General features: G+C 50.0%; 1 protein-coding gene across 3 annotated transcripts; it reads right to left on the bottom strand.

Moving 5' to 3' along the window:
* Positions 1-4,463: 4,463 nt before the first annotated feature.
* Positions 4,464-21,914, bottom strand: PNMA8A (PNMA family member 8A). 3 transcript variants are annotated; one of them, XM_053668200.1, is made up of 3 exons: positions 21,473-21,914; positions 6,836-8,211; positions 4,464-6,332 (listed from the first exon to the last, which is right to left on the bottom strand). In XM_053668200.1, exons 2-3 carry the CDS (start codon positions 8,121-8,123, stop codon positions 6,238-6,240), a joined length of 1,383 nt encoding a protein of 460 aa, XP_053524175.1. In that variant the 5' UTR covers positions 8,124-8,211; positions 21,473-21,914; the 3' UTR covers positions 4,464-6,237. The 3 variants fall into 3 exon arrangements, with proteins under 3 accessions (XP_053524175.1, XP_053524167.1, XP_037011045.1); XM_053668192.1 differs by lacking the exon at positions 21,473-21,914 and adding an exon at positions 8,354-8,568; XM_037155150.2 differs by lacking the exon at positions 21,473-21,914 and adding an exon at positions 8,354-8,568 and having other exon boundaries at positions 6,229-6,332; positions 7,032-8,211.
* Positions 21,915-23,129: the final 1,215 nt, after the last annotated feature.

Genomic DNA, 23,129 nt, shown 5'->3' with positions numbered 1-23,129 from the left:
TCATCATCCGAGGCAAATACTCCAAGGCCAACCACGACACCCATGATAAGTGATCTGTGATCTAGATTATGAAGAATGAAGGGAAATAGAGAATTTTGTCCTGAATCTTGGACCCCAGTGCAGAGAGTTCAGCCACTCGTAAAGCCCTCCTTTCTCATTGCTGACACGCTTGCTTCTGTTTGTGTGCGTTGCATCCACCGGTTTCGTTCACAAGCGAACAGTGTATTCCCCTCCTGGTGTATTCCCCAACCCGGATGGCACTGACAGCGCCCGGGTATGGCTTCTGGGTTAGGTCTTCTGCTGTTGCCACACACATATATCCACACACACACATGCACACACAATCACATACACAAATACATGCTTACACACACAAATACACACTTCTGCACGCGTATCATACACAAATACATACACCCCACCATACATAGGCACACATACATGCCTGTGCATGTATAAACGCACACCTGTATACTTGCATGCACGCGTGTGGAAGCATGCATATGCATTTACACACATCTCTACGCAAACACACAGGCACGTGGATGCGCACATGCATACATATAGAGAACCGTGTGTTGACATACACACAAGCGTTTCTACCCTTTTGGAAGTGAACATGAGACCCCGTTACGGCTTTGCGGGGAGGTGGAGAAGTGAGGTGGGTGTCATTTTGTTTTCAATCCTGCTCTGTTTGAATGTCTAACACGGTGCAGACCTCATTTTGAAAATGTCCCCAGGAGCTATTTTGGCAGCGGGACCACCGGTCCTGCCTTGTTTTCTTCTTAATCTGGATCCTCATTAAACAACACCAGCTCCCACAACCTAAAAAACAACGCGTGTGAGAAGCCACGCCCACAGGGCTGGCCACAGCCAAGATGACTCTCGTTTTCCTTCTCCCGCAGGCCTGATGGCCGCTGTGAATCCACCGCTGAACACGGAGTCTCTTTTCAGCCCTGTCTGAAAATCGAGGCCAGGCACGTCCTCACACGAGAGACCGTGCAGCCCAGCAGCTGCCACCGCCCACGTTCCTCAGGCTCCAAGAAATGACAGAGCCTCTGTCAAGGATTCATTCAGCCCTGGGGACACAGAGCGTTACGAAAACAGACAGTCGTGTGATGAGTTTGAACACAGGGGCTTGCTATTCTGGGTGGCTTCCTGCTGGCCAACTCTGGATAGTTCCCTTGCGCTTTCTCATGCGTGGTAAGAAATGACGAGGGTGTCACAGTTCCATTCAGGCAGTTTTTTGTGGTTTTTTAAATTTTTTTTATTTTTAGAGAGAGGGGATAGGAAGGAGAAAGAGTGGGAGAGAAACATCAATGTGTGGTTGCCTCCCATGTGTTCCCTACTGGGGACCTGGCCTGCAACCCAGGCATGTGCCCTGACTGGGAATTGAACTGGCCACCCTTTGCTTCACAGGCCCCTGCTCAATCCGCTGAGCTACACGGGCCAGGGCCCATTTAGATAGTTTTTAAACCCCCTTCATTAGAGCAGGCAGCTGTTTAAAAACTGCTACCAGGCCACACAAACCAGGACACGACTGAAAAGGAAGTGAGACCGGCATGTTTAAGAAACATTAAAATATTCCAGAAAAATACAATAAGCAAAACATTTTTAAAATAGGGGGGGACCTGGCTGGTGTAGCTCAGTGGATTGAGCGTGGACCTGCGAACCAGACAATGGCGGCTCGATTCCCAGTCAGGGCACATGGCTGGGTTGCAGGCCAGTTCCCTGCAGGCCAGTTCCCAGCAGGGGACGCATGAAAGGCAACCACACATTGATGTTTTTCTCCCTGTCTCCTTCCCCCTTCCCCTCTAAAGATAAATAAATAAAATCTTAAAAAAAAAAAAAAGAAGCATTCCTTCTAATAAAAAAATAATAATAATTTTATTTATTTACTAGATTTTTATTTATCTTTAGAAGAGAAGGGAAAGAGAGAGGGAGAGAAACATCAGTGTGTGGTTGCCTCTTGTCTGTCCCCTGCTAGGAACTGGCTTGCAACCCAGGCATGTGCCCTGACTGGGAATTGAACTGGAATCCTTTGGTTCGCAGGCCCAGACTCAATCCACTGAGCTACGCCAGCCAGGGTAGAGGAAACATTTTTTAGCAGCTTCTCTTGCACTCACAAATTAATCTTCAAGAAATTCAACAAAGAGGTAGTGGGGAGTTTTCATTTTTTAGTTAAGTTATGAAAGACTGTTGACCACTGTTCACATTGCTTAGCCTGAATGTCAAAGTCACAGGGAGGTCCCTAGGCCTGTTCTCCCGCCCCCCACCCACTGCTCCTGCCCCTGCACCAGGTCAAGCCTGAGTTGTTCACTTATACTTGCTTTGGTTCTGAACAGCTCCCTCCCCTCCAAGATGATCAATTATCCACCATCTGCAACTCTTACAGTTTCATTCTATAAGTGTTTGACCTTTCTGGAATTAATTCCAACGTAAGGGAGTGGCTTCTGGTTCCCCAAATATTTAACTTGTCATCCCAACACTGTTTTCTAAATAATTCATCTCTCACACCAATTTGAAACCCATCCATCTATATCATAAACTATAATCATATATTTATGTACCTCTCTTTCTAGACTCAATCTCCCCACCACCCCATTCTTTGGCCAGTACTGAGCTGTTTTCATTATCAAGGTTCATAACATTACATTTTAATATTTATCAGACCCAGTGCTTTATTACTGACCTCCTTCTCCATTTTCTGGTTGTTTAGTTTAGATTTTTCCTCCCTATTCTCACACGTTGACAGCTCACCTCACACTGGTAGAAAATGCCTTAGTACACATATCCAGAATCTCAAAAGCAGCCCTGGCTGGTGTAGGTCAGTGGATTGAGCGTGGGCCTGTGAAGCAGAGTATCACAGTTCGATTCCCAGTCAGGGCACATGCCTGGGTTGTGGGCCAGGTCCCAGCAGGGGACGCACGAGAGGCAACCATACATTGATATTTCTCTCCCTCTCTCCTTTTCTCCCCTCTAAATAAGGAAAAATGTCTCGAAAGCATTGGCAGGGAATCCACGCTCAGTTTTGATCTCGAATGTTCGATCGGCGCTCACGCTCCTTACCTAAGAGTGAATGTCAGAGGAGAAAACACTCAGAACGCGCCTGAAGCATGAAAGCAAACTGCAGTCCCTGGCATGAGCTACATTCACTGTTTGTTGTTCCAGAACATTCCCTCTGAGGCCAAGCCCAGGGGCTGTGCTTGGAGCGTGGCCAGACTGGATGTGGAGACTGTGCCAGCCCCTTGTGCCAGTTGGGGGTGTGTCAGAGGCAACCGATTGATGCATCTCTTGCACATTGATGCTTCTCTCCCTTCCCCTCTGTCTAAAAATAAATAAATATCTTTAAAAAATAAATATATATAATATGTATTAAATATATAGATGTATATGTGTATATATCTGTACTTCTCTGAAGCAAATATATCTATGTGGATTTATTAAGATATTAATGTATCATTATTCCATTAAAAAATATTCACCAAAAAGGATGATCACGTATCTTTTTTCAGGATGGCTTGTTTACCGAAAAGTCAAGCTTGGGCAGAACGGTGCCTTCTCTGGTCCCATCCCTGCATCTGCCCCCACCTGGGGCCCTGGGTGGGGGTCTTGCCAAGTTGATGGATGAACAGGCTGGGTGTAACTAGGAGTGACTACGTCTGGAAGGGACTTTGAAATATTGGCCCAATAGGGTTTTCCCACAATGCTGGCAGGGCGGAGGCCCCAGGTAAGCCTTTCCCTGGGTCTTCCTGGCGAGGACTACAGCACCCAGTTAGCTCGCAGTCCTCCCTCTGGTCTCCTACTCGTCTTCCCTCCCTCCCTCCCTGACAACCTTTATTCACCCTTCACAGAACCCCAAGCTTGGCCCCTCTGGATCCACCCCCTTCCTCAAATGTCAATTACTCCACCTGCAGCTCTCTCACTGACAGATGAGAGATACAAGATTTTGGGTATAGATACAATGGCCAAGGGATCGTGACTGGGCATGTGGGGCCCAGAAATGGCATTTAGCAAAGAGCTGGTGACTTTGATGGAGTGGCCACCCTGGTTCAGGAGTCCCTAGCAGGTGCTGAGATGAAGTTGAAGAAAACTAAGTTTTTAGGTGAAGACCTCGGCTTCTGTCTGAGGGAAGGGGAGGCAATTTTTCATCATCCAGCTGCTTTTAAAAATACATTTCCAGATAATTCACATCACCAATTACCTGGTCTAGAAACTTCTAGAAGCCCCAAGATCTGTTGGAGAGCCTTTCCCGTTGGCAGAAGGCATAGAGCAAAGAGGAGAGACACCTCAAAAGTTTCTTCTTATGCAATATGGAAGCTTGAGTGCAGGTCTGAGGAGAGCGCACACTCTGCTGGGCGTCTAGGACAAGCGTTCACTGTCCAGCAGGGGGAACCCTTCCTCAAATTAGACAGCCCATGCCCCCTTACTCTACAAGAGACTCTGTATTTAATTCACTAGACTTTATTTCATAACATATACACTGACAATTACTGATTATGGTGTCAATTTGTTCACATGATGAAGCCCAAAAGGACCCGGTTTTGAAATCGGGCGCTGGGGCGTGGCAGGTTTCCGTCACCGAGAGAGTCCAGGAGGCCTCTATGCTCCATTCTGCACACGCCAAGGAAAAACGGAATGACGCAGATGAATAGTAGCAAGGGAAAGTCGCTTTTTTCCCTTCCTGCCTCTTTGGCAAGACTCATGCAGGAATTTGAAAGGAATTGTCACAGCAAGTGTTTTCCACGATGAATCACTAACAACATCTAACAACTTCACATCCTTGATCACAAAAATTGAAGTCAACAGACTGAAAACGCAAAGGGCTGACCTCTTCCTGACAGAATATTATTAGCATGAACCACGTATGTGCACTAACTTGCTCACACACAACTGGAAATCGCAGCGCGAAACAGGGGAATTACCTTTTTCAGCACAGAGCGCATGCGCGGGATTTACATTTCCAGCACACGGCGCATGCGCGGGACTGAGTGCCCAGGTCAGTGACATCAACAAGACATGAGCGGGACTTACATTTCCAGCACAGGGCGCATGCGTGGGACTGAGTGCCCAGGTCAGTGAGATCGACAAGACTTGATTCGTCAGTCCCACTTACAAAAAAAATACTTATACACAAATAAACGGCAGACACAATTCATTTGAGACCTGTACAGAAACTTATGAAGTCAAGGTAATATTTTGATAGCCTCCGATGTGATGGGTTTGACAGACAACGTAAATTGTGTAAATTTTTTTTAAATATGTGAAAAGATGGATTCGGATTACATCTTTGAGTGCTCCTTGGACCTCCTCAGAGGAAACCAATGACCTCAGGGAGCCTGTCCCCTCTCCCCCCCGCACACGCACACAGGAGACGTGGTAATGTGGTCTATTCAGAGGGCAGAAACAGATGACCAACTTTTTAGAGTATTTTTCCTTCTTGCTGTAATGTGAGAAGTGTTTTCAGCCTCCAATATGTTGACTATCTGGTGGCACTGGATGGAATCAGAGCAGGGGAGGCAGGACAGCCCCATCCTTCCCTACCAATCACCCCTCTTTCCCGCAGATTCCCAACAGGGTTTTACCCAAAGTGGGAAATCCAAGCACCATCTGTATTAACAAAACTTAAAACTCAAATACTTCAAAGACATCCTTTTGTCCCAAAACTAACTCTTGGAACCAATCCACCCTCTGGTGAGATAACTGGAGGATGGAAGTTGAAGACTGGAAGGAACAAGGAAGCCAGGCCCTGCGCCCCTCAGCCGACCCCTCAGAAGCAGCAGGGAATGGGGGAGCAGTGTAGCAGTGACCCTGTCCAAGTATCAAGAAAAATGTTCTAGAATTTCTCCCATCTGCTTATTGACTCACCAGCCTCACAGGTGAGTCTAGGAGGAGATAAGAAAGCAGGCCTGGCGGGGGGGAAAAAAGTATACCTCCCTCCCTCGATTCCTCCCACCTAAGATCTCGTGTAGTATTTACCTGAGAACCAAATCTCTACCAAGTGGGTCCCTGCCCTGGCTGGGTGGGTGAATTGGTTGGAGTGTCCTCCCATGCAACCAAAAGGTTGCAGGTTCGATCCCCACTCAGGGCACATATGGGAGGCAAATGATCAATGTTTCTCTCACATCAAAGTTTCTATCTCTCTCCCCCTTACTTTCTCTCTAAAAGCAATAAACACATTCTTGAATGAAGATAAACAAAACAAAGCAGGTCCCTAAGTGAGTCAAAAGTCTTGGATCACTCAATGACAAGAGAAAGCTTTGTTCCCAACTTGAAACTCCTTCCTTGGTCTTCTTTCAGCTCCGTGGTCCCCCAACTCAGTTTCCTGGGTTCTGTGGATAGATTCAGACAGTTAAAGAGGCGAAGCAGGGAAAGGAGTCACTTGGAAGTTTTTTCTACTTTCTGGAACTTTCTATCCCCTAACAAGCCCTCTAGGACACTCCACCCTAAACGCCACCACACTGACAAACATTTTAACCCCAACCCATTGACGCTCCCGGAGGAAGATGGTCAGATGGTGCAGCGGAATGACCTGAAACGAAATACCACAGAAATGAAAGAGAGGTGGTGACTTTGCTTTGGCATCTCCTGCCCCCACAGGCCTCCCCACTGTGGCCCTCTGGGGCTCTGAGAATGGAGGTCAGGGCTTTCACCCTCTAAACCCTCAAATGGTGTGTCACCCACCTTCCTTCTTCTCCACTGCACTGGGGGTCCTCTTCATTGATCGTGTACCCTGCCACCCCCTTCGGCTCCTCAGCCCCCACCTGCCATTCCTGCTCCTCCCCCCTCATCTGCTTGTAGACACAACCCAAATGATTTCTGTCATCATTCTCACCAAGAGGAGAGCCTTCTGGCTTGGCCTTCGCACCCTGTGACGTTGGGGCTGGTGACTCAGCAGCGGGCTGAGAGCCTCCAGGGGCCCTCTGAACTGACACCCCCCTCCTCCAGCTTAGCCCTTGCTTTGGAATCAATGGCATATTCTTGGCATCTTCCACATCGACAAGGACATAGGAGATGGGGCCCAAGCTCACCTTCTTTTTCTTCCTCAGGAGGGTGGGACTCTTTGCCCAAGCCCAGCCCTTCTTCCTGCGGGGGCCCTCACGACCACCCTCTTGGTCTGACTCAGAGGCAGCTTCCGCCCCGGCATCCTGAGGCGCCGGTCTGGGAGACTTCCAACCCCATTTCTCCACAAGCTTCTTGAAAGCCCACTCCTCCTGCCTCATAGTGGGCTTTCTGTTGCTCTTGGCATATTCTGACACCTCCCTATTTTCACCATCATCAGCCTCAAGATCCTCCAGGGAAGCCGAGCTGTTGGAATGGTAGCCTCTGAGTTTCTTCCAGGGCGCTGGTCCCTGCTTGGGGTTCTTCTTCTGCTTCCTTCTCCTGGAGCGAGGCTTGGCTCCAGCCTTACGAACCAAAGGTTTGGGAGGGTCACCTTCATCTTCCGTGTCATTCCAGCTGTCTGGGTTCTCCACCTTCAGGGCAGAGCCCACCTCGGCAGCCTTGCCCGGCTCCTTCTTGACCTTCTTCCCCCCTCCTGAAACAGCAGCAGCTGCTGCCGCTGCTGCTGCTGCCGCCGCAGCCACGTAGGACTCAGCGGCCTCCTGGGCCCTAGTTTCCTCCCAGCTGCGCATCTCTGCATCCATGTAGAAGATGATTTGTATCACAGTCCCCAGGATCACCCCCAAAGCTTCTGCCCAGTTCTCTGTAGGCGGTTGCTCGCTCTGGGGCCACAGGCAGTTGTTGAGCTGGAGCAGGTAGACCACTTCCTCCCAGGTGCGGCCCTCGGCTTCCAGGAATTCATTCAGGTTTTTTAAAAACTCTGCATCCTGGGTGGCGTCTCTGTAGACTACTCTCCAGACCCCTCCCGGTCCCGGAAATTCCCGGGGTACGGCACTGAGACTCACACCCTCGCCCACCTCAATTAGGGCGGCTTTGGCGTTCTCTTCCCTCAGAAACATCTTGTTCAGAATGAGATACGGGCCCAGCGGGCAGAGGACCCCGTTCAATGTCTCCTCAATTTCCGCTTGGCCACAGTCCTCCGGGATGCCCGTGACCAAGAGGCACCTGTGGATGTCCGCATCCATCCCGCGGCACCAGTCCTCCAACAGGTTCATCGTCATAGTCGCAATCACCCGCCAGCTCCAATTCCACGAATAATGAAGATTCTACCTGGTGGATGGCGTCTGCTGGGGTTCCCGAATACTACTCCTGTACGGGGACAAGAGAGGCAGGTCAGATTCCCAGGAAGACAGCCAGGCTCAACGATCTCAGCGGCGCCTCCGCAGCTGCCCCCCGGAAGACCTCGCGCTTTCCCGGAGCCCTCCTCCCGAACCGGGCCCAGGTTGCTCACAAGTGTCCTGGCATCTGCTAGAAACCACGCTCCACCTTCTCCCGGGCCTGGCTCTTCGCCCGCCGGCTGGGATCTGCCAACCCCGCCTCCACTCGCCCTGCGCGGCCTGGGAGAGGTGCTGCCTCTGACCACCCTGTGCCGCGGCTAGCCGCCGAAGAGGTGGGGAAGTCGTGGTCTGCGCCGCGTCACGCGAAGCCCCGCCTGGACCCCCGCAGCCGCAGAGGACCGAGGCCGTTGCAGTGCGCATGCGCGCTCGCTTTCCGCCCACGCCTCGCCCCGGCGGCGCAGCGCCGTGGTCTCCATGACAACCAGCCTGATGCAGGCTCGCGCTGGGGCTCAGCCAATGGTCCTGGGGAGCCGGGTGGGAACGCGACTCTTCAGCTCTTCCCGCAGTCACCGGGAGGCGCACTCTCAGATCGCCCGTCCAGGCCCACCCTTTCTGCCCCCCTTTGCCCAGTGAGGGCCTGGGGTACCGGCGTAGGGGGGCAGGCTTCGCCGGCTGCACTAAGTAGCCCTCCGATCCTCTGCCCTGCTGTGGGGTGCAGTCAGCGCGACTCCTGGAGACACCAGAAATCAGAGGGCAAAAAGGGAGAGTGGCTTCAATCCTGCCGCATCTCTCTAATAAAAGCCGCAGCCCCTGGCAGGAGCCCTGTTAAACTGCAATTCCTGGATTCCAGAAATTTCCAGAAACTTCTAGAAACTTCCTGTTCCCACATTCTCACCCCAGGCCCCCAAAGCCTGGAGATTATGTCTCACCCTTCCTCTTTGATTTCCTCAGCTTCTTGCCCACAGCCAACAGCTTTGTTAGTAGTTAATTAGACAGTGAGTCCTTTTTAGTTGCCCCGGTTCCTGCCAGGCCCCCACCCACTGATGCACTTCCAGACCGTGCAACCTCAGACAAGGCCTCTCAGCTCTCGGAGCCCCTTCCTCTTCTCCACAGTAGAAATATTAATAAAAACCTCCCTGATCCGGACGTTTGGAAGATTCAGGGAGATCACGTAGGAGAGATGCGTGAAGCACAGCTTTGGCCTGGGTCTTCAACCAGAACCTGTTCTCTGGATTCTGTTTGGGATCGGCCTTGGCAAGGCCCTACAGCCGGATGCCCATCTGGCTGTCCTCTCAGCCATCCCTGAACTTGGGCTAAACCGGTATTTGTGTGATTGCCCAAGTCCGGTTACATTTCATGAAACAACAAATGTCATTCAAAATGTTAAAGAAATATTTCAGCTATAAGAAGTTTAAATTTTTCACGTTGTTTATGGAAGGGTCAGGCCAGTTTTCCAACCCACTGGCTTGCTCATGACTGTTATCCAGACTAGCTTGAAAGCCGGCAGTGTATTCAAAACTCTCTCCCACCGAGCACAATAGACATCTGGCTCCAGCCACGATGGCTGGTGGTCAAACTGACCCTCCCGTAAGTACCTGGAAACAGCTCACCCTTTACCTGACCCCTTCTCCCCAGGTTGTAGTTGGTCCTGACTGGGCCTGCAGGTAATCGCAGCATCAAATAAAAAGGCACGTGGATCAGATCACCTGGTTCCTCCAGCCTCTATCTCTCGACGCATTTCTAACCATTTACATGTTGCAATTTTGTGAAGCAGCTGAAGAATGAACATATACCTTTACCCAGTGGTTTTAAAACAGTCCTCTGCTTGTGAGGTGGGAATCTGTGTCCCCTCCTCTTGAATCTGAGCACACTTGCAACTGCTTTGGATAGAGGACTGAAGAGTTGGAAAATTTTAGTTTCGGGTAAAAAGTTATAAGCCTAGTAAGTAATGTATATGTTAAATCTTTTGTTTCAGAAACTACAGACAGATAAGGCCCCATCCTAACCTGGCTTCTGGGAAAACAGCCAACCTCCTGGGGCACTGGCTGGAGATTACCACCTGGGGATAAGTGGAGGCATCCAGACCTTTGTGTTCCAGGGAGAGACTGAGGATCACCCGGCCCTGGGAACAGCTAACCTTCCGGGACAGGAATGTTGAAGTTTCTTTCACCTAATTCTCCCTGAACTTCAAAGCCCTCACTGTACCTTGTTTATTCCCTGCTATAAAAACCTTGGCCTGGAAAGAGTAAGACAAGATGGTCTGTTAGGGTATGAACCTACCATCTTCTCAGATCACTGGCCATCTGAATAAAGCGCCTATAAAGATTCAATCACTGTCATTGTTTACTGGGCTTGGTAGTGACAGGCAGCCCAAATGCCAGTGTCTTTTCCAGTTTTGCTTTCTCCAGAAGAGAGCGGGGTAGAAGGGAAATGATTGAACCAAGAGAGGATTTTGGAAGGGAGCTATGTGATGTCGCAGGCTGGGGTATGAGAAGCCAAGCAACTTCTTCCTTGTTCATTGGGACACACTCGTTCTTGGATCCCTAAGACTCCAAGTAAGAAGCTCGACTATCCCCTGGCTGCCGTACTGTGGAGAAGCCCATGTCATACATATGTGCTCTGGTCCACAGAGCCTTCCCATGATCTCAGCCCAGACATGCGATTAAAGAATCTGCTAGACAATTCTAGCCCCCAACAATTTGGGTCACTCCCCGTTCATTTACTTCTTCCCAGCTGAGGCCCGGACATGGGCCAGCTGGAACAAACCATCCATGCTTTGTCCTGCGTGAGTTCCTGGTCCATAGAACCAATGACTATAACAAAAAAAAACTTGTTATTCTATACCACTAAGTTTTGGGGTGGCTTATTATGGAGCAACAGATAAGTGAAGATATTGCAAAGGTAGAATGCAGCAGTAATCAGTGACGACCGGCAAAGCATCACTACCAGAGAACACTGAGCCCAACCTTTTTCAGTCCGCCTCTGCAAAGACAGCCGGAAGCAGCTTTTTCCAGCAGGGCACGAAGGTTCAGTTCATGGAATTTTTTTCATGTGAAGTGGTGTCATCACCATCAAACAGCTCTTGCAGTCTGGGAGGTAGAAAGGAGATAAATCTTCTGTTTTACTCAGTTACTTTTAACAAGGAAGGAAAGCTTGAGAGGGTAGTGACATGTCCCCATCAGCACAGCTGGTCAAATGTCTTCTTCATTCGTGACCCATTTAGTATCAAAAATGGGCAGTCGCGTGGCCAGGGGAGCAGGTTAGTAGCTGGCTGTGCTGTGAAATTACACTAGGATACTATGCCTTTTTTTTAAAATTGTGACAAATTTTAAAATGTTAATGTAATTTAGACTTATTTTTAAATATATTTTATTGATTATGCCATTACAGTTGTTCTATTTTCCCCCTTCATTCCCCTCCACCCTGCACCCCCTTTAGTTCATGAACACGTGTCTCAAGTTCTTTAGATTCTATATTTCCCATACTATTCTTGCCCTCCCCTCTATCTATTTTCTACCTACCAGCTATGCTACTTATTTTCTGTACCTTCTCCCCCCTTCTCCTCCTCCCACTCCCCTGTTGCTAACCCTCCATGTGATCTGCATTTCTATGTTTCTGCTCCTGATCTAGCTGTCCTTTTAGTTTGCTTTTTGTTTTAGGTGTGGTTGTTAATAACTGTGAGTTTGCTGTCCTTTCACTGTTCATCTTTTTTATCTTCTTTTTCTTAGATAAGTCCCTTTAACATTTCACATAATAGGGGCTTGGTGATGATGAACTCCCTGAATTTGATCTCATCTGAGAAGCACTTTATCTGTCCTTCCATTCTAAATGAAAGCTTTGCTGGATAGATCAATCTTGGATGTAGGTCTTTGGATTTTTCATGACTTGGAATACCTCTTTCCAGCCCCTTCTTGCCTGTAAGGTCTCTTTTGAGAAATCAGCTGACAGTCTGATGGGAATTGCTTTGTAGGTGACTGTCCCCTTAGCTCTTGCTGCTTCTAGGTTTCTCTCCTTCATTTTAATCTTGGCTAATGTAATTATGCTGTATCTTGGTGCGTTCCTTCTTGGGTCCAACTTCTTTGGGACTCTCTGAGATTCCTGGATTTCCTGGAAGTCTATTGCCTTTGCCAGATTGGGGAAGTTCTCCTTTATTATTTGTTCAAATAAGTTTTCCACTTGTGGCCGTTCCTCTTCCTCTTCTGGTACCTCTATACTTTGGATGTTGGAGCGTTTAAAGGTGCCCTGGAGGTTCCTAAGCCTCTCCTCGTTTTTTTAAATTCTTGTTTCTTCATATTTTTCTGTTTGGTCATTTTTTTCTTCCTTCTGGTCCACTCCATTGATTTGAGTCCCAGTTTCCTTTCCATCACCATTTCTTTCCTGTGCATTTCCCTTCATTTCAATTACTTTAGCCTTCATTTGTTCCTCTAATTTGTGACTAAAATCAACCAGTTCTGTGAGCATCCTGATCTCCGGTGTTTTGAACTGTGCATCTGATAGGTTTTCTATTTCCTGGTCACTTAGAGTTACTGGTTTTGGGGCTTCGAGTTCTTCTTGAGCTATGTTTTGGTCTGTTCGCACCTGTTACACCTGCTACCTATGTGGGGCAGAGCCTTAGGTATTCACGAGGGTGGGGCAACTCAGTCCCTGGTTTGTGATGCTGTACTTGGGGGCGGGGTCAGAGAGGGGCAATAGCGGTCCCCTCTGCCGGTGCCTTTGAGGTCTGTCTTACTGCTTGATCCTTCACTGGTTTATATGCGCGCCAATGTGTGACCGTGGTCAGCCTGCCGCCTTGCGCCCTCAGTGGGTCCGCCCGTTGCTACCCCACACCTGGGATCCAGCAATAGCTGCCTGCACACCTGGATCAAGGGATCTTTCCTGCCCACCCTGCTCCTCCAGAGGTCAAACTGACCTCGTGTGACCCAAGGCCCCTGCCATCAGTCACGTTGCTATTACAGGTTTCTCTGAGGGCTTAGAGGTTACCCAAGAGCCAGTCACAGGCCAGACGTTTCTTTGGAAGGTGCAGAGTTTGGACAACCCGGGCCTGCTGGGCAGCTCTTCACTGCACCAATGCCTAAGAGTGTATCAGTCCGGCTCAGTCAGAGAAGCAGATTACTCTGCATTCATTAAGCATTCCAAAACACTTAGGAGATAAGTATATGTTTAAGAGAGCTTTTTAAAATGTTTGTTTGTTTATATGTAAATACATACTTATAAATAGACAACTATACGGGTGTGTGCATACATATGCATGTGTATACATATGTGTGTTCATGTATATATGTGTGTGTGGGTGTTACATGAAGGCAGCTGCCTGCTCCCTCTGCCAGCAAAGAGCTACCCTCATTACCAGGAGATCTAAAAATAGTTTAGAAGTACCCTTGATAGAGGTAGCCGTGGTTTCCATGACAATGAATGGCGCTGTGGTTTCCATGACAACACAGCCCTGCAGCCTCAATCCTTCCACCCACCTCTGCACTTTGGGTTTTCATCCTCTCTGTTTTACCTTTGGGATTATATTTACCTTCCTGTGTATACATTTTTTCATTCTTTTTTCTTTTAATAGAGTAGTCAGGAATCACGTCTCTCTCTTTCTTTTTTAAAGATTTTATTTATTTATTTTAGAGAGAGGGGAAGGGAGGGAAAAAGAGAAACATCAATGTGTGGTTGACTCTTGCGTGCCCCCCACTGAGTAGCTGGCCTGCAACCCACGCATGTGCCCGGACTGGCTATCAGCCCTGGCTGCTGTGGCTCAGTGGATTGAGCACCAGCCTGCAAACCAAAGGGCCACCAGTTCAATTCCTAGTCATGGCACAGGCCTGGGTTGTGGGCCAGGTCCCCAGTAGGGGGCATGTGAGAGTCAACCACACATTGATGTTTCTCTCTCTCTCCCTTCCCCTCTCTCTAAAAATAAATAAATTAAATCATTTCTTTAAAAAGAAGGAATAAGAAAGAAGAAGGTTGTTTTTGTTGGCAGAGCTGGGAAGCCAGAAGAAAGGAGCCCTTGTTCATCAGTGTAAACAGGTAAATAGTAAACTCCACATGAGAAACTCCCGCCCTCCCCCTGTCTCAAAGGGGGGTCTCTGCCCACAACAGTCAATGAGGCCAGTCACTCCTATGGCCACAAATCCTGTGGGTGGCTGGCCATTCTAGGAAAATTCGCCAATCTGAGCTCTCTGCCTCCTCCCTCTAAGCTCAGGTCCCCCAGGGTCAAATCAAGGTTAGAATGTCCACAGCTGAACACCCTCCTTCCTACCCCTCACCCTCACCCTCACCCCCCGACCCACACACATTTTCAAAAACTCCATTCCTTGTATCAGGCCTTGCCACAGAAACTTACTTTCTAGCTTGGCAAGCTGGCCCAGTGGATTCCTGAATTCCCTCTCCCTGATGGTCCAGCTAAAAGAATCACCGCACAGTAAGAGCCAGTAACAGCCATCTTCTAGGAGAACCCGCGTTGGCCTGGCTGCAGTGCATGCTGGGACCCAGGGAAGGGAGGGCCAGAGGTATCGGAGTGAACTCAGGGAGGGGGCTGACGGCTTGAATGTGCAAGGGGCTCTTGCAGTATTATGATTTCGCCACCATCATCATTATTGTATCCACACACTAATAAATATTATATAAAATCACTGTTGTTATTATTAAGCATGGTTCTAGCACTGTGGATACAGCAGTGAACAAGAGACAAAATCTGTGGCCTCTAGCAGAGGAGATAAACAATGAAACATAAATGAAACATAACTTTGGGAAGAGAGGTGCCATGAGGAAAAATGAGGGGAGCCCTGGCCGGGTAGCTCAGTTGTTTAGAGCATCGTGCAATACACCAAGGTTGCAGGTTCAATCCCTGGTCTGGGCACATACAGGAATCAGCCAGTGAATGCATAGATAAGTGGAACAACAAATCTCTCTCCCCAACCCCTTCCTTTCTCTAAAATTAATACGTAAAAATTTTTTTAAATAAGGAAAAATGAGGGGAGAGTGTGTTTCTGAAAGAGGGGTCAGAGAAGCCCTCTCTGAGGAGGTGACATGTAAAGGGAAAGCTGGAAGAAGGGAGACACTGAGGCTCACAGGTATGAGTAGTGAGGGCTTTTCAGAAGGGGAAACAGCCTGTGCAAAGGCCCAGGGGCTGGTGATTGTGGGTGTTTGAGGAGCAGCAAGGAGGCCAGGGTGGCTGGTGCCCAGTGAGCGGGGGCGGAGCGGAGCACATGTGGTCAGTGAGGGAACAGGCTGGGTTCTCTAGGGCTTTGGGGGCACCTGGCTTATTCTCAGAGGAGCATGGGAGACACCGTGGGCTTCTGAGCAGAGGTGTGGTCGGATCTGTATGCAACCCTCACGACAGGCACGTGCAATGGAGATGACCAACCCATTATACAGATGCGGACACAGCCTCGGGAACCATCGATCCCACTTGCAGGGAAGCCAGAATTCAACCGGCATCTATCTGGCTTCCTGTGCACCTGCCCGGGGACTTCGACTCCAAGCAGAGAGGATTAGGCCGGCCTGGCAACCGTGGTTCTGGGACGGAGCAGAATATGCTGGGGAGGACGAAGATCTCGCAGCTTCTGCAGCGAGGCAGGGCCTGCTGGAGATGGACAGCCATTCACATCAGAGACCCCCCTCTGTTCTGTCCTCCTCTGGCCATGAGTCCCTCACTGTCTGGAGATGGGTTTGTCTCCCGCGCTGGACTGTGAGCCCTGGGAGGGCAGGGCTGGGGCTCCCGTTGGTCACCCCTGTGTCCCCAGCACAAGCCAGACACAGAGGAAGGGCGAGGGGAATATTTTCATCCAATGGATTTGCCATAAGTTCTCCAAAGACACTAATGCTAGAGGGGAGGAGGTATAAGGACATGTTTAAGACAATTTGGGCCATGGCTGGTGTGGCTCAGTGGACTGAGCATCGACCTCAGAACTGAAAGGTTGCTTGTTCGATTCCCAGTCAGGGCACATGCCTGGGTTTCGGGCCAGGTCACTGGTTGGGGGTGTGGGAGAGGCCACCAGTCAATAATTTCTCTCTCTTCATACTCAGACTCCATGACCTCAGAACTGTGAAACTTTAAGCACAGCTCTCCATCCGTATGAGCCTCAGTTTCTCTGTCTGAAAATGGGGGGTGCTGGGAGGATTCTGGGAATGATACATGACCCGTGGGGCCTAGCAGGGCACATGCCTGGGTTGCCAGCCAGGTCCCCAGTGGGGGGCACACGAGAAGCCACTGTACATTTGTTTCTCTCCCTCCCTTTCTCCCTCCCTTCCCTTCTCTCTAAAAATAAATAAACAAGACTTCCGGCCAAGATGGAAGTGTAGGTGGAAACACTGTGCCTCCTTGCACAACCAAGTTTAAAGACAACAAAGTTTTAGTAAAAAAAAAAACCGCAACCAAAACACAGAAAATTGAACTATACAGAAGTCCAACAACAAACTCTTCAGCCAGACCGGTAAGAGGGGCGGAGCCAGTGACTGGCAGAGTGGGGTTGCGCAGGAAAACTCGGTCAGATCGACCCACGCGCAGGTGGCAGTTGGCAGATCCCAGGCGTGGGGTTGGGATGGGCAGACCCAGTGAGGGCGCAAGGTGGCAGGCTGACCAAGGTCACACATCCACATGCAGATAAACCAGGTGGTGATGTGAGCAGTGAAACAGTCCATGCAGGCCCCAGCGACTGGAAACAGCAGAGGGGACCGCTATTGCCCCTCTCTGACCCCGCCCCCAAGTACAGCATCACAACCCAGGAACCTGGGTTGCCCCGCCCTAGTGAACACCTAAGGCTCCTCCCCTCATAGGTAACTGGAACGAACAGACCAAAACATGGCTCAAGAAGAACTCAAAGCCCCCAAACCAGTAACTCTAAGTGACCAAGAAATAGAAAACCTATCAGAGGCACAGTTCAAAACACTGGTGATCAGGATGCTCACAGAACTGGTTGATTATACACACAAATTAGAGGAACATATGAAGGCTAAACTAATTGAAATGAAGGGAAATGCACAGGAAACCAATAGTGATGAAAAGGAAACTGGGACTCAAATCAATGGAGTGGACCAGAAGGAAGGAAAAAAATGACCCAACAGAAAAATATGAAGAAACAAGAATTCAAAAAAATGAGGAGAGGCTTAGGAACATCCAGGACATCTTTAAATGCTCCAACATCCAAATTATAGGGGTACCAGAAGGGGAAGATGAACAGCCAAAAGTGAAAAACTTATTTGAACAAATAATAAAGGAGAATTTCCCCAATCTGGCAAAGGCAATAGACTTCCAGGAAATCCAGGAAGCTCAGAGAGTCCCAAAGAAGTTGGACCCAAGAAGGAAGACACCAAGACACATCATCATTACATTAGCCAAGATTAAAATGAAGGAGAGAATCCTAGAAGCAGCAAGAGCTAAGGGGACAGTCACCTACAAAGGAGCTCCCATCAGACTGTCTGCAGATTTCTCAAAAGAGACCTCACAGGCAAGAAGGGGCTGGAAAGAAGTATTCCAAGTCATGAAAAATCCAAAGACCTACATCCAAGATTGCTCTATCCAGCAAATAGAATGGAAGGACAGATAAAGTGCTTCTCAGATAAGATCAAATTCAGGGAGTTCATCATCACCAAGCCCCTATTATATGAAATATTAAAGGGACTTACCTAAGAAAAAGAAGATAAAAAAGATGAACAGTGAAAGGACAGCAAGCTCACAGTTATTAACAACCACACCTAAAACAAAAGCAAACTAAGAGGACAGCTAGATCAGGAGCAGAACCACAGAAATGGAGATTACATGGAGGGTTAGCAACAGGGGAGTGGGAGAAGGAGAAGGGGGGAGAAGGTACAGAGAATAAGTAGCATAGACTACAGGTAGAAAATATATAGGGGGGAGGGCAAGAATATTATGGGAAATATAGAATCTAAAGAACTTGAGACACACGGACATAAACTAAAGGGGGGAATGGTGGGGGTAGGGTGTGCCGGGTGGAGGGGAATGAAGAGGGGAAATGGGACAACTGTAATGGCATAATCAATAAAATATTTTTTAAAAATAATAAAAATAGGCCCTGGCTGGTGTAGCTCAGCGAACTGAGCACAGGCCTGAGAACCAGAGGATCGCGGTTCGATTCCCAGTCAGGGCACATGCCGGAGTTGCGGACCAGTTCCCTGCAGTCCAGTTCCCAGCAGGGGATGCACGAAAGGCAACCATACATTGATGTTTCTCTTCCTCTCTCCTTCCCCTCTAAAGATAAATAAATAAATAAAATATTTTAAAATAATAAAAATAAAAATAAATAAATAAAGTATTTTAAAATACATATTTCTTAAAGAAGCCACACACTCAGGGAATAGCAGTGAAATAAATGTTGTACCTATTTTCTAGAATGTCCCGCAGATGGAAGTGGGAACCCTGAGGAAAGGGGAGCATTTTTTTTTAATATTTTATTTATTTATCTTTAGAGGGGAAGGGAAGGAGAGAGGGAGAGAAACATCAGTGTATGGTTGCTTTTGCATCCCCGTGGGGGGGGGGTCCCGGCGTGGGGAGAAGGGGGCGGGGAGCATTTTAAAAAGACTCGTGAACTGAATGCATGTTATGGAAGCTGATCATTTGTTCTCCTGGCAACTGGAAAATGTTGTGTGGTCAGGATAGTCTTGGCTGGTGACTAATTCTGCCTTTCGTCTGAAGCCCTTAACCAAAGAAAAATAAATAAATACTTATTTATTTATTACTTATTTTTTTTAAAAAGATGTGTATTGTAGTCTTTCAATTCTAAATGTATATTCATGTTGGACCAAAGTTACAAATACCTACATGAGGATGGAAACTTGGCAGCAAGATGACTGGGAAACCAAATCCAATCAGTGTCTGGCTGGTGTGGCTCAGTGGACTGAGCACCGGCCTGGGAACCAAAGGGGCACTGGTTCAATTCCCTGCAACGCAACATGCCTGGGTTGCAGGCCAGGTCCCTGGCTGGGATGCGCAAGAGGCAACTACACCTTGATGTTTCTCTCCTTCTTTTTCTCCCTCTCTTCCACTCTCTCTAAAAATCAATCAATAATTTTTTTTTAATAAACATGAGGATGAGAGGGTCTCTCCACGGTTTGTAATGGAGGGAGATGAGACTGTCTTGTGGGCCTGGACGAAGTCATGGGGAAAGAACAAAAATCATATATTTCAGCCTCAATGAGGAAATGGGGTGTGGAGGACATTAGGACAGAGGGGTCACCTAATGCAGAAACATACGTGTGACCCTGAAACAGAGAGATTTTGTTCCCACTGCAATGAGATTTATGCACAAACACAGCTGCTTTCTGGGGCCACCCCTCGCTTGCCAGGAAGGTTTTCAGCTTAGAGGTTGAAGGGGAAAATGAATCATCGGTGAATTTTGTTCCTGGCTAAAGCTAGCATTTTTATTAAATGCTCCGTGTCCCTTCCACTCCCCTGAGCCCAGCAGCATTTGTTTTCTCCGGTGCTGTTTACACAGATACCCTTTATCAGGGCTGCACAGTTGCATCTGGTTGCAATAGGAAATGCTCCGTAAATATGGGGAAATCACCCATAGCTCTGCCACATATATACAGTCCATTTTTTACTGTAGGATATTTTGCTTCATAAGGTTAGAATTTTGGCCCTGGCTGGTGTAGCTCAGTGGATTGAGCGTGGGCTGCAAACCAAAGGCTCAGCGGTTCAATTCCCAGTCAGGGCACATGCCTGGGTTGTGGGCCAGGCCAGGTCCCCAGTAGGGGGCGTGCGAGAGTCAACCACACATTGATGTTTCCCTCCCTCTCTTTCTCCCTCCCTTCCCCTCTCTCTAAATATAAATAAAAAAATTTTTAAGTTAGAATTTTGGTTTTAATTCAAAGACTATGAAAACACTTAAAGTAAGTCATATCAGTCCTCCCGGGGCAATCAATTTAAAAAACATATTAATTTACTTTTCCAGAGGGGAAAGGAGGTAGAGACAACCATCAATGTGTGGTTTCCTCTCTCACGCCCCCTACTGGGGAACTGGCCTGCAACCCAGCCATGTGCCCTGACTGGGAATTCAACCAGCGACTCTTTGGTTCTCAGGCTGGCACTCAATCCACTAAGCCACACCAGCCAGGGCCAATTATTAGTAGTATTATTACTAATACTACAGAGTCCAGGGCCACCATATATAATGAAGCTTTGAGTGAGATTCAGGACTCCTAGGTTCTACTTCCGCCCTGTCGCCAATTTGCTCTGTGATCCTAGGAAGTTCCTTCCCCAATCTGGCCTCGGCTTCCTCCCTGTGACAGCGGAGGATTGGGGTAAACCTTGTTTACAAACCCTGGCTGCACATCAGAATCAACTGGGGAGCCTTGAAAGTGATTGCTGCCCCAGCCCCACCACCCACCACCAGCTTCAGACTCCCAGAGGGTGCAGCTAGAACATCCCAGTTTTTTTAATGCCCCCCAGGAGACTGGAACTTGTCGCCGAAGTTGAGAGCGACTGTCCTTTTCTGGATCCCCCAGTCAGCAGGGAAGAGGGTCCCAGCGGGCGCTGCAGCTGGGAAAACGCGCTCTGAGAACCAATGCCTTCAAGGTCAGTTCCCTCTCTCTCTGCTCTGACACCCAGCGAATTTGTGAGTCTCTAGTTAGTACAGACAGCGCCGGGTTCCGGGATGAGCACCCCGTTGTAACAGCGAGGTCACTTTGTGGTTGGGCAGCCCAACCGATCACCCAAAATTGGCTGAGATGACAAGACTGATAACTCCACCGCATGCACCAAGGAGGAATCGAAAGATGTACTCTCGCCCTGGCTGGTGAAGCTCAGTGGATTGAGCACAGGCCTGCGAACCAGACGATCGTGGTTTGATTCCCAGTCAGAGCACATGCCTGGGTTGCAGGCCAGTTCCCAGCATGGGACGCATCAGAGGCAACCATACATTGGTATTTCTCTCCCACTCTCCTTCCCTTCCTCTCTAAAGATAAATAAATAAAATCTTTTAAAAAAAAAGTTGTACTCTCATGCTGGGTTATTTCTGGAGAGACTATGGCAGGCACGAACCAGTCCCTGTGGCCTGAACAAAATCAGAGTGAGGACAAAATCAGAGTGAGGGCATTGACCCTTTATAGTGGTCTGAGGGCTGGGGCTGGAGGTTGGCAAGGCCGGACCCTCACACCCGCTGGGTGGGGGAGGGGGCGGAGCAAGCTAGCTTTTCTATGGCCTCCCCACATGTGGGGTGGGCGGCCTAAGGTTGTCTATGGTCACACCTTAAATAAGGGAGTCAGCCTCTTTGTTACAGAGGTTTCACTCTGGGGTGGGATTCCCAGGACAAATGGCGGTATGTTTCCAGATTACTCACTCAGGCACCTGGAAGAAGCAGATCCTGATTCAATAGACCTGTAGAGGCGACTAAGAAATTCCCAGACGTTGATGCAGTTGGCCTCACTTCGACAGACCACTGCGCCACAGGGCAGTCCACTCTCCACAGACTGGCGTTCAAAGGACAGGGGGAGCTTGGAGCTTCAAGGAGATGGGCCAGTGTCCCACTACCTTTGAGTCAGACTGGGCCGCGTCTGCGTGACTTTAACCTTCTTTCCAAAGCGCACCGCGGCGCCTTGGGCTCACCCTAAAAGCGGTCTTGGAGCGCCCCCTGGTGGGAAAATAGAACGCGGCAACTGGGGTCAGGGACGCCGCTCCGCCAGCCGAAGGGTAGGGGGCGGGGCGTCCTGTGCGATGGGGCGCGGGCTGCACGGAGAAAGCCGCGGCCTTGCGGACCTATGTTTTGGGGAACCTGTTGGAGAGGAAGGGATGTCATTTTCTGTTACCGGAATCCTGACTTCTTTCTCCGGGCCGTTCTGGGACCTGATCACAACCCCTAGATCTCGGGCGCCCCCGTCTCCCAGGACTAGTTCATCTTCCCGGCCCGTGCGGGGCAGGCGGAGGGCACTTCTCGCCCCTCCGCGTTCAGACCCGCATCCCGACCCCAGTGACTCTGCGCGCTCCTTTCCAACAGGGTCACATCCAAGCACCAGTGATGGGAAACCTAATTACGCGGCCACCCCATGAAGGCGGTGGACCGTTTTGCAGACACCGTCTCCCCTAAACCCAGCACTGACGTCTGGCTCCGGAGGCGTCGGTCATGACACGTGACTCAGCCCCGGGCATCACAGCCCTGGCTCCGGCCTTTTGCACCGCCTGTTCCCGCCCCTGGGCGCGCTTCCCTCGGGTGTCCACTGCCTCGCCCCGCATCTAGTGCCACCTTCCCAGTGAGGGCTTCCCCGCAAAGCTTTAAACAGGTTGCGACTGGAAACCCTCCTGCCCCGCACCCTCAGGCCCCGCCCGCCGGCTTCTCCTCCCCGCTGGCGCCGAGGTCTAAGGCTGAACCCCTGGCTGCCCTTCTGCACTCAGTATCCCTCCGCCCGGCCCCGCCCACGATGCTCCGCGAGCGTCTGCGTGTGTCCACCCTGCTCCCAGCTGCAGCCCCAGCGCCCAGCGCGCGCCGGTCCTCCGCCTCCTCTCGGGACACCGCCTCCTTCTCTCACCGGAGTGGACGTGACCGCGCCCCACTGACCCCGGCAACTCCGGGCCCCGCGGGGGCAAACCCGCTGCCAAAGGGCCTGGGGCTCCTCGCGCCGCCCCTGCGGGTGGGATCTCAGGGTCTTTACGCCGCTGCCCCTGGGACCCCAGGCGCCGCTCAGTGGGGCCCAGGCTCCCTCCCGCCGGGCCGGAGCGTCCCCGCACCTGCCTCGCTGGGCTCACAACGGGGTCCGGTTCGCCAAGCCCTCGAGCTTCATCCGATCCCTCAGTCATTCAATAGCTGAAAACAGCAGCCACTGTGTGCGGGCACCGGGCTGGGGCCGGGGACGCGGCGAGGGACGGGACGGACCGCACTCACCCGCCCCAAACCCGGCACTACCGCGTGACCCTCGGCCTCAGCTGCATCCCGATTCCTCCGCCAGCTGCGCTGCTGGCCCCGGGCACCGGCGGCAGTTGGCAGCGGGGGGAGGGGACGTCAT

This window comes from Artibeus jamaicensis, unplaced genomic scaffold, assembly GCF_021234435.1.
Source record: "Artibeus jamaicensis isolate MK-2021 breed Jamaican fruit bat unplaced genomic scaffold, CSHL_Jam_final contig_1526, whole genome shotgun sequence".
Lineage (NCBI taxonomy): Eukaryota > Metazoa > Chordata > Mammalia > Chiroptera > Phyllostomidae > Artibeus > Artibeus jamaicensis.
Note: the sequence above shows the minus strand (reverse complement) of the source record. Positions and strands in the feature narration are given on the sequence as shown.

Excerpts from the sequence above, each read along its gene's own strand:
- PNMA8A (XM_053668200.1), bottom strand. The coding sequence starts at position 8,123 with ATGACGATGAACCTGTTGGAGGACTGGTGCCGCGGGATGGATGCGGAC. Across the intron at positions 6,333-6,835 it reads GCCAGAAGGCTCTCCTCTTG|AACCCAGGAAACTGAGTTGG; the intron begins GTGAGAATGATG and ends ATCTATCCACAG.